The sequence below is a fragment of the Panicum virgatum genome, chromosome 7N, assembly GCF_016808335.1.
Source record: "Panicum virgatum strain AP13 chromosome 7N, P.virgatum_v5, whole genome shotgun sequence".
Lineage (NCBI taxonomy): Eukaryota > Viridiplantae > Streptophyta > Magnoliopsida > Poales > Poaceae > Panicum > Panicum virgatum.
Window position 1 is genome coordinate 20,594,223 of NC_053151.1, and position 17,562 is coordinate 20,611,784.

Here is a 17,562-nt window from a genome sequence, read left to right on the forward strand (position 1 = left end):
TTTGAGTATTTTTTTCATAGAGTGGAGCTATATTTGGTAGAGCAGAGTGCTCCCAAATACCTCTTAGTCCTTAGGTTCCAACGCTGCGGGGCAAGAGGCTAGCCCGGTTCCAGGGCCAGCCTACTCATTTGGATCGACCCCTACAACTACCTCTCAGCCTATTGGTGAACCCGCTGATTATTGGCGAGAGCACCGTGCTGCCGCTTGCCGCACCTGCACGATTGCTTCCTTGGCCGCTTTGCCGTAGACCACGGATGAACGAAGAAGTGGGCGTCATCGTCGTCGTCTGGGTCTTGACGCCCGAATCTGGTCCCACTACATCACTGGCGCCATTGCAGCGATAGCGAGGGCGGCTGGGCCACGACACATGATGCCGGTGCCAAGAGGTTCTCTGCGTTGCTGCTACAGCACTGGGATCGGCTCGTCAGCCACAGGAACCACGTGCTCGAAGGCGATCTAGTCACCGCCGCCGCTGCCTAGAAGGACCTCACCGACATGAGCATGGCATTGCTCGCAGGAAGCAAAGGATCATACTTGATCAAGCATGAAGGCAAGGTGAGCTTCCTCTTCCAACACTACGGATGGTGGTACAACCTTGAAATGCCGGCAGGGTCGCAAGTGATCTTCGCGCAGATTGACATGGGTGGCGACGGCCTGGCTACCGCTGATTGGGCCGACGCAACCGGAGCTGCGAGACAATGCAATCTTTCAGGCCGTGGATGGCGGCATGGCGCCTGCTACGTGATCCCGGCGAGCGATGACCGTGGACTGAGCAAGAACACCGTGTACTACTTCGCCTGGCAGGACCGGGGTCTGGAGGAGGACTACGAGGATGACCTCGGTGGTTGGGAATTCGAAGGCCACGGTGGGGGTTGGGGACACTGCTTGTGCAAGTGGGACATGGTGGAGAGCGTCAACGAACATAATGGTGAAGCAGATCCCTATTAACAACCAGCTGTCATGGGTGACCACTACGTGGTTGGTGCCCTCCCTCAAGACCTAGCATCAGGTTCCATCATTAAACGCATGTAGTCGGCATTCGCACAAAAACAATTCGTAGGAACGTCTCATTTTTTTTCCAGGGGCGGACTAAAATTTCACCTGTTGCTACAAATAGAGCAGGGTTACTGTAGCATCTGACCCGCCCCTAGAAAAGTATTTTTAGGGGCGGGTCACCCCTTCATCCGCTCCTACAAATGCCACTATTTTTAGGTGCGGTTCATGGCATCACCCGTCCCGAAAAAGAGCATTTCCAGGGACGGGTGATGCCATGAACGGCCCCTAAAATGGTGCCATTTGTGGGGGCGTGTCATGGCCTCACCCGTTCCTACAAATCTACTTTTAGGGGCGGGTGATGGCATGGCCTGCCCCTACAAAAGGTTTCACGCAAAAAAAATTCATAACTTTTTCATATAATCTTGGATGAAATCAAACTTTATACGAAAAATGTAGAGAATTACGAGATCTAAAACTTTGTAGTTGACAATTTTTTCATTTAAGGTCATCTGGTTGTCTAGAAGATTATATAAGTTCTCCAATAGCTATAACTATACATTATCTCATATAACTCAAATCATACTTTAAAGTTTCCACAATCTTAACCTTTATATACACTGAAATATACTTACCATTTTTTCTATGTTTCTATAGTTCACAATAAACATAGTGTAGAAATTTCGCATTTTTTTAATTTACTATATGTAAACAATTAAATAAATTTTCAGATAAAATAGAAAAAATATTTTTAGGAGCGGGTGGTGGCATCACCCACCCCTAAAAATAATTTGTAGGCATGGTTGATGGCGTCACCCGCTCCTACAAATCAATTTCAGAATTAATATAAAACAATAGCATGCCCTATAGAGACAGAAGTGACTGTGTAGTATGATGGTATGGTAGGTACGAGCGAGGCTTAAGGTAGGCGGTTCGAATCTCGGTTTACGCAAGTGTGCATATCTCATCAAAAAAATTATAACTCGATAGAAGAGGGCTTGTGGTGGTGACACTACTATAGAATAGGTCTTTGTTCCAAACCATTTGTCCTAGCAGCCTTTGGGCCCGGGACAATAAGTGACTTTTGTCCCAGGTCCAACGGCTAGCCGGGCCAGCGGGGGGGAGGGGCATTTTTTCCCGGTTGGAGGCACCAACCGGGACAAAAGGCCCCCCTTTTGTCCCCGTTGGTGCCTCCAACCGGGACAAAAGGCCTTGGCCCCCCTTATCCCCTTCCCTCCACCCCCCCCCCCCCCCCCCGCCCGAGCCATTCAGCTCACTTGTTTCTTGCTGTTCTTGGCTCGGGAGAGAGGAGTTCTTGCTTATTTCTTCACCACATTTGTGAAGATCTTTGATTCCCCGTCCATCCATCGGCGCTAAAGGTTTGGGGCTTGTTTTTCTCTTCTTCCTTGGCTTGTATAGCTCATTTCATGCTTTAGAAATGGAGAAAATGTGTAGCTAGCTCATTTCTTGGACATTTAGCTAGATTGCATATGTAGGTGTGATTTTCTTTTAGGTTTAGATGAGTATGTGGATAGTAGAAATTTTTAGAATGAGTGTAGACACTTCATGTGATGTACTTGTATATATGACCATATTGTGGATAGTTGATTTTTGTATTCATGAATGAATTAATGAAATGAGTATATTAGAATTTTTTGTATTATGAATGGATTATTTTGACACTCTAATGATGTATTTATTCAGGCTCACATTGAAACCATCTAGAAGCTAAAAAAATCTTTATTTCGAAACAAGTATACGTCGTTAATCTCTATCCAACGGTGATGGCACTACCTTTCGGGGATACACGATGCGCTATAAGGACGTCGCGAATCGGTTGGTCGCATCACCATCACTTCCGATTGATAAGAAGATAGCATTTGACGTAGTCAGCATGGCCGTTGTTTTACTGAGAGCATAACAACGAGCACGCTGCCTGTGCCAAGTGATGTGCCTATTAATCGTAAATGTTGGTGCTGCGACTAGCCGATTGGTGACATCCTTGTACCGCACCGTGTCCCCCCGAAAGGCAGTGTCATCACCGCAGTGTTGAGGTTACTGACATAGACATTTTCAGAAATAAAGGTTTATTTTTCTTCTAGACGGTTTCTGGATATTGAAAAGAGTGTACTCCTGGAACTGATGGGTCTCAAAGTAATTAGAAGTTATAGAGATTTCTTTCAATTAATTAGAGATTTCTTGAGGATTAATGATACATTTTGTCTTTTTTATATGATTTCTTTGTTATTTGCAAGAGTTATTAATCTGATCATTGTAATTGTAATAGTAAATAATTTTTGCATTGTAATGGTGAGAATTTATAATTTTGTGGAAAATAAAGGTATTTTTCAGTAAAATATGGCTTCAGCAGCTGGAGGGAGTGGCGCCGGTGGGGGTGATCGTTGTCCTTCTGGAGAGAAGGGCACAACTCGAGTAGGTCGTCGGTCCAAAAAACCTAGTGCTTTTCATAGGGCAGTGCTCCGTTATTTGGAAAAAGAATATAGAGAATGCATGGCAAGGGGCGAGGAATCTCCGTTTGATCTTGAGGATTTATTGCGGCGTTACGGTTCGTCACTACCAAACTCGGAGGTTTCAGCTCCGTCATCTTCTTCTGCGCCAGCAAGAAATCTGTTAGAGCATTCTGCGTTCCAACGCAAGGAGGGTTGAAAACCTATGTGTTGTTGTCCGAATTTTTAAGTTTCATGTATAGTACTCCTTTGTTAAGTTCTGTAATGGATTAAGTACTCCTTTTAATTAATCAAGATGTATGATGGATATTGCATATCTTTTAATTATTCATGTTATGTTACATTTAGTTTAATTTAGGTTTGATATATTTTATTTATTAGATACGAGTAAAGAATTCAAATCGATTTATTTAAAATACAGATGGACCGGCAATGGATGTACAATGCTGACCGACGCTCGAAAGAATTCATTGATGGCCTGCATTATTTTTTGTCTGTGGTTGAGGCAAACAAGCAGAATGGTTTTATGTGCTGCCCGTGTGTTCATTGCAACAATAACAATGATTACTCATCTTCAAGAATCCTACACAGCCACATTTTCGCAAATGGTTTCATGGAGAAGTATGTTTATTGGACGAAGCACGGAGAACAGGGGGTTACCATGGAAGACAATGAAGAAGAAGATTTTGATGACCACTTTCCCGGGAATGCTGGAATCGGTGCATTCGATGATGATATTCCCATGGAAGAGCCCGAAGTAGATATAGTAGAAAATGATCCCAGCGACGATCTGGGGCAGGCATTGCACAATGTGCAGGCAGACTGTGAGAGTGAAACGGAGAAGTTGAAGTTCCAAAAGTTGTTAGAGGACCACCGTAAGTTGTTGTACCCAGATTGTCAAAATGGATTGAATAAACTTGGCACCACCTTGGAGTTGCTGCAATGGAAGGCGACAAATGGTGTATCCGACAAGGGATTTGGTGAATTACTCAAACTTGTTAAAAAAATACTTCCTAAGGACAACGAATTGACTGCCATAACGTATGAAGCCAAACAACTTGTTTGCCCTTTAAGATTGGAAGTGCAAAAGATACATGCATGCCACAACGACTGCATCCTCTACCGAGGCGAGTACGAGAATTTGGATGCATGTCCCGTATGCAGTGCATTGCGTTACAAGATTAGAAAAGATGATCCTGGCGATGTCGAGGGGAGCCTCCCGGAAGAGAGTTCCTACGAAGGTCATGTGGTATTCGCCTATAATACCCGTTTGAAGCGTCTGTTTAGAAATAAAGATAATGCTAAGTTGATGCGATGACACAAAGAGGAACGCAAGAAAGACTCGATGTTGAGACACCCCGCTGATGGGTCGCAGTGGAGAAAAATAGATAGAACATACCCTGAATTTGATTTGGATGCTGCCTGAGCCGTAGCCAACAGAGCCCGAGCCGTAGCCAGCACGGCGCCGGTGCGAGCAGAGCCGTCGTGTTCGTGGGCAAGGGCGCCAGAGGTGGGAGACGATTCTGACGGGTGGGGCGCACCTGGCAGTGAGAGAAGTTGCGGGACCCAGCTGTCGGAGAGGGAGAAAAGAGGAGGAGATCAAGAGCAGCGAAGACATTTCGCGTGAGCTTGCTGACTCAGTGCCCTCGTGTCAGGCCGCCATGGCGTGCCACGTCAGCCAAAGTGGTAAAATTGTTAGAGACGCGAAACAAGAGTGTTAAATATGTATGTGTCATTTTAAGAGTGATAATCCAGCGAGTGCCATCGGTTATAATGGTAAATATGTAAAAACACCGCCGCTTGCAGTCATGCAAATTTTTTAAGCCCGCCTACTGCATTCAAACATTCTAGGGGTGGGTGAGGGGTGACCCGGGTCATCTCCACATCCGCTCTTAAAAATAGACTATTTTTAGAGACGGGTGAGGGGATGACCCGCTCCTAAAAATGTATTTATAGAGGCAGGTCGGTTGCTACAGTAGTCCTGCACTATTTGCAGAAACGGGTCAAAATTTATTATGTCTTTAAAAAATAAAGTGTTGCTACAAATCGTTTTTGTAGTAATGGATGTTTGCAGTGTGATGACACCTAGCTAGCATTGATTGTTTTCAGAACCAACCCATGCCCTTGACTTTATATATCCACGTATCAGTGCCATTATAATATGTCATTTCTCTCAGAAAATTCCCATATCGCGTGGTGGATATAGCTCTAAAAAAATAGCTAGAACTAGAGAAACTAGATGCCACACGGAGTGACACTAGGAACTCAAGCATTCACTGTTCACACTAGGCAAAAACAAAGGAACGAAGTGGGTTTAGGAGCCATCATCATCAATCAAGTCAACATGACAGTCCCAAAAGATAGAGTAGCCACGAGCTTCTACCCTCACGTAGATCCATATCATACGGCCGCACGGCCATATCAAATAGTCAATTGAGTCTTTTACGTGTATGTCATTATAAAAGTTCACGGTTATATGTGTACCATTAAAAAATTTGAAGACACTTGTATACCATCGCACGAATTTTTTTTTTGATGTGTCTGCCATTTTGGACGGATAAGGGATAACGGAGACTAACGGAGGTGGGAAAAGACAGTTTTGCCCCTCGCCGGCCCTCATCCGCGCACCAGCACACCTCCTCCGCCGCGCGCGCAGCCCGGCCGCCGGTCACCACCCCCGCCTCCTCCTCGGTGCGCGCAGCCCGACCGCCGCTCACCACCCCCGCCTCCTCCTCCGTGCGCGCATCCCGACCGCCGCTTCCCACCCCCGCCTCCTCCTCCGTGCGCACAGCCCGGCCGCCGCTCGCTGGCCGCGTATCCCGACCCCGGCTGCCCCGGCGCGCGGCGCCCCCGCCCTGGCCGCGCGGCGGCCCCGCCTCGGCGCGCCTGCTTCCCTGCGAAGCCGTGCCGCAGGGTGCCACACACGCAGAAATAGGGGCTCCCGCACACGCCGCCGCCGCCTAGGGAGCAGAGCATGGTGGAGCAGTGGAAGCGCAGGCGCTCGTTCCCGTCCGTAACGCACCGCTCCTCCACGACGGTGGCGCCGGGCGGCGCGCGTGGACGAGGTCGCGCCGGTACTCCTCTAAGCGGGCGAGCGCACGGGGGTTGTTCATGCTGGAGTCGAGTGGGTGAGCTCCTACAGGGAGTGCTTCGTCTCCTGGTGGAGCTCCAGCAGCTGCGGCCTGCCCAGCACCTCACCGCACACCTTGCAGGGGAACACTCGCCTGCAGCAGCTTCTGTGGCGAGAGAATAGCACGGAGGTGGCACTAAGGGAGCGTACCGAGAGCGGCGGCATGAACAGCGATGACGGCGTCGACAGCACCACCGACACCGAGGGATGCTCTGCCTCTCTTATCCAGTTGGAGGGTACGATGGTCAATATGACATGTGGGTCCCATGTGTTAGGGCTGTGTAACTATTAAGTTCTAACGGATGGTGGATGGAATGGCACACACATCAAAAGAAGTTCGTGTGATGGTATACATATGTCTCCGAATTTTTTAATGGCACACACGTAACTGCGAACTTTCGTAATGGTATACACGTAAAAGACTCTAGGCAATGGTGCGATGCGGGGTGCGCTTTGAGGTTGAAGCGGCTCATCACAATCACAATGACAAGAACCATAACACCTCAATTACCGTCACCATGATGTCGTGTCCACTATGGAGCTTCTTCATGAAGGAAGATGATCTGATCTTCTCGTCCCCGCACACGATCGTTGCCGCTTGCCAAGCCATTTATATTTCTACCTCATAAATATCTTCTGACGCAGTCAAGGTTGGTACTATCTATACATCAAAAAGATTGAGAGCCCATAATAGGAGTATACGTAGAACACAAATATACTTACATATTCGGCGCCATTAACATGGCTCCATGTACCTACTCAAATGAAAACAAGTACGGCCCATGTTGTAGCCAAGCAGATTGCTGGGCCGGGGGGGGGAGCGCCGGCTCTAGGGGAGGGACAGCAGGTGCGACCGCCGGGGGCCCATGGAGCTAGGGGCCCAAGACCATATAGATAATTAGTATATAGAAATTTTTATTTGGTATAATAATCATCATATAGCAGCTTATGAGGCCATACGTTAGAGATAGAAACGGATCATGGCTCTAGTGCACTCACAAATCTACCGGATTCTTATATACTTTTAGTTCAAATTGAGTAAGATAATAGTCTGTTCTTTTAGGGTCCGATTCTTAAATTACTAAAGCTAATATTCGAGGTCTTTTACCACCTCTAACCATGACGTACAGTCATAGAAAAATCTCCAGCTTGTAACCTAACCATCGGTGGAGCGCAGGTATGTTTCGAAGTTTCTTTTTGTTTCCTGCTGCCCCTGCGGCCCTAGCATCCTTCTCACGCGCTCACACTAGTTTGAGTTCTAGATGAGGAGAGGAGATGCTGACGCCGATATGATTTGCTCCTTACTCAGTGACCGCCAGCGGCAAAAAACGGAAGACAACCGACACGCACGCAGTCACAGTAAACATTACATTTTTTATTTGAGGTAATCATAATGTTTATTATTTCAAATTTTTTTACACTATTGTTATATTTTAGGAGCTATGTATAAATATATTGCAACTATAATTTTGGTACTAAAGATTAGTTCAATGGGGCCTTATCTACTTACTCGCCAAGGGCCCTTGAAATTATAGAGCCGGCCCGGGGGGAGGGTCTTGGAGGTTCTGCGGGGCGTGTCCGTGGTGACGTTTGCGATCGGTGTGCAGAATCCGCAGTTCTGCTGCCGCTTGGAATTGGTTATCCAGGTTGCGGATGACTTGCTGTTGCCGTAGCGCAGGATTCCTCCTATGGAGAGTGCGCTTCTAGTTCCGTGTCCTACGTGCTACTTGTTGCTCCTCGTTCTCCGAGCAAGCATTGGCCGTGGCTTCATCCTTGGAGATGTCTTCGAAGCGCTTGCGGTCGTGCTGACCATCCACGTGTTCTAGATGGTCGCCATATAGACGTGGCGATCCGACGTGAGTGCAGTGGCGGACCCAATGGGTGGGCCGGATATGCCTTGGCATACCTAAATTCTCGGCCCACCTAGTAAAAAAAATCTAATCCCAATTTCCAGCCCAAGCCCAACCAGCGGCCAACAGGCTACAACTCACCACCCGGCTGTCCCCTCCCATCGCCTCCGTCCCTGCTTCGATCGTCCAACGCCGCCAGCGCCAGACACCGGGGCGACGCGACGCCGGCGCCTGCTCGGCTGCTCCGGCGACCGGCGCGCCACCCCGCCGCCGGGAAGGGGTCTCCTTCGGTCCTCCCCCTTGCTTCCCCTCAGGCAGCGCCTCCCCCGTATGTTCTCCCAAATTCCCCATCCGGTGCCCCAACCCTACAATCGCGGGCCATGGCGCCTCTCTGCACTTCTGCAGATTTGATGCCACTCCTCCGTGTAGGCCGTCGCCCCCTGCTGCTTGGAGGCTAGCGCCCTGTGCAGCCTTGCTCGCTGCTCCCTAGTTCTGCCTGAACCGCTGATGAAGGAGTGAAGGTTTGTTCAAATATCGCTATTCTAATTTTTATTCTATATGGCTTCTGTCAAAATTAAGAAAAGAAATAAGTTGGATGATACTTTTGTAGATAACTGTCTTGTCATATTCATTGAGCAGGATATTTCTTTGAGGTGGATGGAAATGACATAATCGAGACTTTCATGAGCATTAGAAATCGTAGACTAGATAAATAGCTTTTTTTGTTCATATGAACTAGTATATTTTAAGTATTTGTATTATAATTTATGCAATTTTGGTATTTAACTGTTGAATTTAAGATTTGGAATGTAATTTATGTGCTTGGTAACCGAATTCCTCGGTGAAATTTAAATTTTATTACCGAATCATATATGAATCATACCGAATTGCAAGTGGAAAAAAAATACCGTGGCATACCCTTTTTGAAATCCTAGGTTCGCCACTGCGTGAGTGTGTCGTAGGAGCTGTAGTCGATGAGCTCCGTGTCTCCTCCCTCCTCGTTGATGGGGAAAGAGATTTGCTCCCCTAGAACGGGAGCTCCTAGAGTGTGGCCACTAGGCATGCATTGGTGTCAAGTAGTCCGGAGGGCTCCATGCCCTTCCAATACACGAACCGGCCTTGTGGCGTAGATGTGATCCACAAACCCTGTTGACTGCCCAAGAAGCGCTTGGAGGTGAAGAAGAAGGTTGTCCCCTCCTCGAGCACGGTGGTGATGTCAGTCACTTCCATCGAATTTGTCAGAGGATCTTCAATGATCACTGCTACCTAGAGCACCAGCTATCGGTGTTTTTACTATCAACCTATCAAGAGATAACCCGAGTTAGTAGATTGTAGGTAGCCTGTCGCCGAGATCGAGAACTCGAAGATATGGGCAAACAAGGTTTAGACAGGTTCAAGCCGCAGATTGCGTAATACCCTACACCCTGTTTGCTGGTCTGTATTGATTGAAATTGTAGATGATTTGGAAGAGGTCCTTGTCCAGCCTTATATAGCTTAGGGGAAAGGTTTACAAGGAAATCTAGCCTAATATGAGCTTAGGAACCCTAGCAAGACACTGTCTGGGTAGTTTATTTCTATTCCAACTAGTCCTACTCTTATATGACCACATTACATGACATCAGGGTATGGGACATACCTCATCCCTTATCCGGTACAGATCTTTGCCAGGTAAGCTATCTCGTGGCCCCGGATCTAACACCAGGTGGTATAGGTTGGCTCTATCCCTATGTTTAGATGGTTCAACCCATTATATTTTTTTAAGAGGGATGGGTTCACCTTAATTTGCATTAGTTGGAGGGGTTGAGAGGGGAGTGACGAGTGCCATTTAAATACCGTTTTACATAGTTATATGAGGATCCTACATACTTTCCATTGGGTAGGTGTGCCAATAGCGGAGAGTGGAGAGCCCATGGCGGGATGGCGTGAATGAGGACTGGTGCGAGGTGGGAGGTGAAATTTTCGAGCCGCAAATTTAGCTTCAGATGGCTTCGTTTTTTGGAACTGCGGAGGGATTGGGTATTGTGATATAGGTCACTGTTTGAGCCATATTTTTTCGTTTGTTTCCAAAATAATAATTTTTAGAATGTATTTTGAATACTCTTGGAGATGCTCTCACCTCCCAGAGCCGAAGTTTGTTGGGTTATTAGATTCATCGCTGAAAGAGAATATACCCCATATATATTCTGCCGTGCCGCTACCTCGGCTTGTGCCGTACTCGTCAGCATCCCCGTGAACGGCGTGGAGATGGAGTGCACAAGGACGAAGCGGGTCATCCGTATCCGCTCATGTTAGGTAGACTGGACGAACCTGCATATATGGGATACCCTTTCAGCATGAACCTACCTAACCCAACACACTTCAAGCCAAACACCTCGAGGATATATTTAACCTAACGCAACTTTCTTCAACCCTCAAACCAACCACATGCGCAGTTTTCTATGTGTGGACACATAGAAAAGGGTAAAATATCTGCTACCTAGCGTAAATACACGGCATGAATTAGGTAGTAGGACTGCTTCCCTGCTGTCTCTGTCTCGTGAAAATAGGAAACATATATATTATCTCTCTATAAATGGCATCCCACCCTGAACTCCAATAGCAGCACACTCCCCCCTTACAGCACCAAGAGGCTATGGAACTACTAGTTGTGCAGCTGCTCCTTACCCTTGGGCTGGCCGTTCTCCTCTTCCTTGCCATTTTCCGTCTGACCACAAGGAATTCACGTCCTGCTCCCACCCCCACCGTGGTCACCGACCCTGATATCGCTCGGCTCATGCTAAGTGACCACGCCGATGCCTTCTCCAACCGCCCCACAGCGCACTATCCCGCGGACTTCAGCGAAAGCCATAGCATAAACAGTGTTCCCTATGGCCCGACATGGCGGGCGCTTCGGGCGAACCTCATGGCCGACATCCTCCACCCCACACGCCTCGGTCTCCTCTTGCCATTCCGGCAGGAAGCCGTCGCGGCACTCATCGCCAACCTCTCCACCCAGGCCCCCGGTGAAGCGGTTGTCCGGAACAGCCTCCACGCCGCCGCGTTTGCGCTGACGGTGCGCATTTGCTTCGGCGATGGCGTTGGTGAGTGCTATGTGCGTGCCATGGAGCGTGAGGTGCTGCAGTTCATAACCACCTTCGTGGAAGACAGTGCCTTGTTAGCAGGATCAAGCAGGTTGACAAGGCTCCTGCACTGGAGGCGGTGGCTGCGCTTCTCCGGCACATTCAGCCGGGTATCCAAGATTGTCCTCCCTGTCATCGCAGCCCAGCAGAAGTCTCGACGTACCCATGGAGGCACCACCGGCATCCGCTCTTATGTTGACTCCCTCCTCGACCTCCGCGTCCCTGTGAGTGATGATGATGCCATGGCAACAAGCAAGCGCCCGCTCACGGACAAGGAAATAGTGAGGCTTGTGTTTGAGTTCCTGGGCGCGAACACCGAGTCGACCGTGTCATGTGTCGAGTGGACGCTTGCCCACTTGGCCATCCATCCGGAGATTCAGAAGAAGCTACGCCATGAGATCACTAGTACTGTTCCTCATGGCAAGGGCACATTGGTCTCCGAGGAGAGCCTCCATCGCCTACCGTACCTGCGGGCTGTTATTCTCGAGAGCCTCCGGCTGCATTCACCGGTGCCGCTCATTTTGCGCGATGTCAGCGCCGATGACGCGGCGATTTGTGGAACACCAGCAGCATCAGCTGATGGCGCGCCGGTGCTCTTCGTCGCTGACATACGCGAGATCGGGAGGAGCACGAAGGCATGGATGGACCCCGACAAGTTCTGCCCGGAGCGGTTTCTCGCTGGCGGTGAGGCGGAAGGCGTGGGCCCTGTGCCAGGGCCGAAGGAGATCAGGATGCTGCCGTTCGGAGCAGGGCGGAGGTATTGCCCTGGGGTAGGGGTGGGCATGGTTCAAGTAGGGTGCTTCCTCGCAGCACTCGTGCGTGAGTTCGAGTGGTCACTGCCGGCAAACTGCGACAGCATTGACCTAACGGAGTTTCGTGCCTTCTTCATGGTGATGAAGACGCCACTCAGGGCTCGTATCACACCACACACGGTGACTACGTGATTCACCACCTGATGGTAGCAATAAATGTATAAACAAGAAACTAGGTGAGGTTGTCATAGAGGGGGTTCAGCTTGGATAATTATGTTTTGGATTGCTATTATTTCCATATTGACTTGTTGCTGCCTAGCAGTAAAACTGAATGTTCACTGTTTCTCAGATTAAACAACATATCCTAATTAACTTTCACGGACAATACAAAAGGCAAAGGAATTTTTTGTAATTGTTTCTGATGTCGTATGAAAAATAAAAAGCGCTTTGTTCTGCAATGCACTTCTAAAAGACCGCTTGTAACGTCCCTTTTTCTAGGGGCAGCTGAAAATGCGACCCGCTTCCACAAAACGAGGCCATTAGCTTCCTAGCCGTACCTAGCAATACCTTTTTAAGGGTGGGTGACAGTGGGACGCCACACCTGCATCTGAAAATGGCATCTCTAGGACGGGTGATACCATCATTCACCTCTAAAAATGATGGTCATTTCTAGGTGCGGCTCTCCTAGTCACCCAACCCTCTATAAATGCATTTATAGAGGTGGGAGATGGCATGACCCGTCCCTACACACTATGCCACAACACAACAATGTGTCACCTATGTGACATTAGTGACACTTCATAATGAGACATGTCACCTACATATCTTCTCTCGGTATGAAGCAAAACACATCCCTTGTGTGCGTACATCGGTGACACAGGTGAATAAAACACGTCACCAATATTCAGAAGTCTCATCGACAACACACCCTATCAGTGATCACCTATGTAGCTCTCAATCAGTGATGCGATGCACAGCCTCATCTTCAATGACAAGCTCCCGCCCATCGTATCTGCTTGGACCCAAATTTTTTATCAAATTTGTCTCGAGTTGTTGTTTCACTTTGCTTGAATTTGGAATGCTAGATGTTGCGATTCGGTTGTGATGTGTTTTGAAGCAGTGACCTTATTCAGTAAGAGCCAAGTTGGTCTCTATCTGATTGATTAATGAATGATATGTCATATATAATATAGCACACAATTTGATTAACTGTGGCACTAATTAGTATACTGCACCATTGTGATGAGCTTCTAATAGTCTGGTTGTTTCGTTATTGTATTTGTTATGATAGTACTGTTAACTAATGTTTGCAATATCCAATTTCAATATGTTTTACTGATATGTTTGGTTTGTCTGTGTACTACACGATCTGATTACTTTTGGGTTTGACTACAACTGTTACGACTGATAATTTCAGAAAATATGATGTTAAAGAAAGAAAAGAAATTCAAATAGATATAGTGTTTCCTGTGCTTGTGATTGCTGCAAAGTGAAGGAAGTACATGATACATATTTTATATTTACACAGCCTCTAATCAACTTGATTTGGTGGTACAAGTAAATACATAGTATAGGTCTGAAGAATACTACTACCATTTTTGTACAAGGGAAATTATTGTTCTGCGATTATATTACATGTTACAATATGAATTTATGCCTTTTCTCTTGCTTTCTTCTCATGGCCATGAACTTACAAGAGCTTGATTGTTCTGGATGACCTTGGAAAGGCAGCATCTTTCTCAGATGGAGCTTTTCTCATGTTACCTTGAGGTTAAGGTCAGGTCATCCATTACCTATTATCATAAGAATTCTCATATAAAACGTTCTAGTTCTCTGTCAGATAGAGCTGCATGGAGATTTTGCTGCATGTTTCCTCTTGTACTTGTAGCTTTATAATAAAATCAAATAATTCTTAAACCAGCTGATCGTACTGTTCTTCCCTTATGTTTACAATTGCAGTGGATAGACATTCACGGATTCATATTCTGGAGTCCAAATTGTGATATGCTTGCAGATTATCTCACTAAACACTACTACAGCCACCCCTATCACCGCCGGTTCTTAAACCCCATCACCAACGGTTTTGGGTACCATTGGATTTAAGTCGTTGGTGATAGCGGGGCCATCACCGCCGATTCCAGAACCGTTGGTGATGGGGACATCAACACCGCCGGTTCGTATTTGGAACCGTTGGTGATGGGAACATCAACACCGCCGGTTGAAGACACGAACCGGCGGTGAAGACCTTTTTCCCATAAAAAAATATTTTCATATAATAATATTGCATCATTGTGGAACACCTCATTTGCTCAAGAACAAGCAGATTCAGTTATTAGCTTAACTGAATTATATTAGGTAATCTCATCTCATTACTTAAACATGCATTCAACCTATCAGCTACTACTAAGCTAGCTGATACAACTATAACAAAATTTGTTAATATAACTATATTAGGTAATCTCATCTCATTACTTAAACATGCATTCAACCTATCATTACTTAAACAAGCAGATTCAGTTATTAGCTTAACTGAATTATATTAGGTAATCTCATCTCATTACTTAAACATGCATTCAACCTATCAGCTACTACTAAGCTAGCTGATACAACTATAACAAAATTTGTTAATACAACTATAACAAAATTTCCATTTCCCTAATGAAAAAAATCACCTTTTAAATAAAAATCTTGTCTATTTCCATGTTCAGACATATCATCATAGCAATTTCATGTTCTATCACTCGCAGTTGTAAAATCTTGTCTAGGACAAAATACCTGGGGTCTGATAGAGCCAGTTGTCAACGATAAGATTGGATGATCTGCCATCCTCCTTTTCGTCCACAGCCATTTACCCCCTTGCATTGCAGCATCTTGATCTGCATGCTGTCCAGCCAATTCATTAAATGAAATTGCAAATAAAATAATATCAACGCCAGTGTGAGTTATGATTCTTGCCCCAGATTCTGATCAAACAAAAACAGGAACCAATCAGATCAAGCAGGCTGTTTTTATCACTTGGATCAAGCAGGCTGTTCCTCCCACACACCACTACCCAAATTGTGATAAAACAAAAACAGGAACCAAACAGGGAGCAAGGCCTGTTTTTATCACTTGGAAGCCTGTATAATCCCTCAATAAATAAGATTATCTTCTCTAAACTCTAAATAAGATTATCTGCTCTAAATAAGACAAATGAACAAGGACCATGTTCGCACCTTAACTCTAAACAAATCAATTTCCAACTGCATACCATACCATAAGCTAACTAAATCTGTTCTATTTTTTCACGACAAGATTATCTGCTCCATTCAAGTAAATTAGCATCAGAACGTGCAATTAGCTTGACTATGAAATACAAAACTTGTCTATACAGGCTGCAGATCGAGCAATGAGGAATTCCCATACAGATTAGAGGGCAAACCAGAAAATCGGAATCAGTGTCAAATACGCACACCCATCTTGCGGACACGTACCTCGCGGATGCCGTTGTAGAGGTCCTTGACGGTTTGATGCCGATCTGGAAGCCGCCGAGGCCGACGATCCAAACTTTTGTGAACGAACAGTTGCGAATCGAATCCCAACAAATATAAAATCAAATGTGAGGGGGACGGTGGAGCTTGGAGTCGCTGGATTTCTCACCAAGTCGTGCGGTGGAGGAGCTTGGAGGCGCCGCGGTCTCGGAAGCGTCGGGCTGTGGGGTCTCGCGCCGGAGGCGGCGTCGAGTGGCGCACGGGAGGCGCGAAGGGTCCGAGCTTCAGGTGGGGGAGTGAGGCGCGGCGAGCCCGCGTCGGGTAGGGGGAAGGTGATGCGAGGGGGACGGCCTTCCTCTCCGCCAGCGTGGAGGGCGGCAGCAGCCTTGAAGAGAGGAGGGGCGCCCCGATTCGCGGTGGGAGGAGACGGCGTCGCGATTTGGGTACGCGAGCTGGCGTGGGAGGAAGGGGATCTCCGGTGGCTGGCGGCGTGGAGGCACTGCGAGCCCCTAAACGGAGGGCCGGCGCCGCCGTCATGGGAGGGCGCGGGAGGAGGAATGGGAATGGGGGAGGAAAAAAATACCGGAGAGAGAGAGGGGGAGGGGAGAATGAAAAAAAATAGGCGGAGAACACATCACCGTCGGGTCATATTACAACCCGGCGGTGATGCTTACGTATCACCGCCGGTTCGTAATACGACTCGACGGTGATGTTGTCGAGAGCATCACCGCCGGGTCGTATTACGAACCGGCGGTGATACGTAAGCATCACCGCTGGGTCCATTTGGAACCGGCGGTGATAGACTATCACCGTCGGTTCGAAATAAACCGGCAGTGATGGGGCGTTGGCAATGATGTATTCTGCAGTAGTGAAAAGGAACCAACCCTGAGGTAATTTCTTTTGCTTCCGTGGATAACTACTTAATTATGCATGACTACAAGGATGTTCTAACTTAGCATGCCTTTGGGTGGGGTAATAATTGAAAGGAATTGGTGCTCCTGCCTAAAAGGCAGAGGGGGTGAATTAGGCAAACTTTAAACCTTAACCAATGACTCAAACTAATTATGCACAAAATATAAACTAGATTATGCTATCTAGATGTGCTTCTATGGTCCAACTAGTTGGAACCTAATAAGTTTTGCAACCTATTGACAGTTTTATCAAAAGTTGCGGAAACGCAAAGAGAGGACACTAATAGAAAAAACCCATGTAGACACGCTTTAATTTTGGGATAGCTACTCTTTATTTCGTTGCTAGTGGTGTGTAGATACATTTTACCAGGAGCGTCTCCGCATGGACCGTGTCAAGATTTGTAGAGACGATTGTTTAAACGTATTTAGAAAATATGAGACGCTTTAGTGAAACGTATGCAGGATCAATAATTATGAAAAAAGGGGGGATTGAGGATTCGAACCAGGGTCCCCTAATTAACATCAAAGCTAGCTAACCCTTGCGCACCAACCAATTCAATGGTACTTGGATCGCTTTTAATTGTTTTATCATCTACTTCTTGATCGAAGTGCTGCCATGGACTGGCCAACCCATGTAACCAGCCCATGTTAAACCGCTTCTTAAGACCATGCACGGGTTGGTTTGAGGCTGGTTTGAATCACGTAATCCGCTCCTCGTCACTCTAGCAACCATGCCCCCATCAACGCACGGACTCACTTGCCATAGCCTGATGCTGTCCTCCTCGCTGGCCACAGTTGCAGGGCTTCATCTCTGGTGTGGAGTCAGAGGTCGTGCGGCAGTGCGTCCTGCTGGCAAGTGGCAATACCAA

The 17,562-nt window shown here is 47.1% G+C and overlaps 2 protein-coding genes across 10 annotated transcripts; one reads left to right on the forward strand and one right to left on the reverse strand.

Annotated features, from left to right (window-relative positions):
- Positions 1-11,073: 11,073 nt before the first annotated feature.
- On the forward strand, positions 11,074-12,504 carry LOC120680995 (cytochrome P450 89A2-like). Its single transcript, XM_039962555.1, has one exon. It carries the CDS (start codon positions 11,074-11,076, stop codon positions 12,502-12,504), a length of 1,431 nt encoding a protein of 476 aa, XP_039818489.1.
- A 1,251-nt stretch (positions 12,505-13,755) lies between these two features.
- LOC120682387 (protein PRRC2C-like) lies at positions 13,756-16,370 on the reverse strand. Of its 9 annotated transcripts, XM_039964263.1 has the most exons (5): positions 16,113-16,370; positions 15,952-16,018; positions 15,786-15,845; positions 15,088-15,188; positions 13,756-14,105 (listed from the first exon to the last, which is right to left on the reverse strand). In XM_039964263.1, the coding sequence occupies exons 1-5, from the start codon at positions 16,317-16,319 to the stop codon at positions 14,073-14,075; spliced, it is 468 nt and encodes a 155-aa protein (XP_039820197.1). In that variant the 5' UTR covers positions 16,320-16,370; the 3' UTR covers positions 13,756-14,072. The 9 variants fall into 9 exon arrangements, 5 of the variants coding, with proteins under 5 accessions (XP_039820197.1, XP_039820193.1, XP_039820196.1 ...); XM_039964259.1 differs by having other exon boundaries at positions 15,088-15,195; positions 15,786-15,858; positions 15,952-16,370; XR_005678389.1 differs by lacking the exon at positions 13,756-14,105 and having other exon boundaries at positions 14,578-15,188; positions 15,786-15,829; positions 15,952-16,370.
- Positions 16,371-17,562: the final 1,192 nt, after the last annotated feature.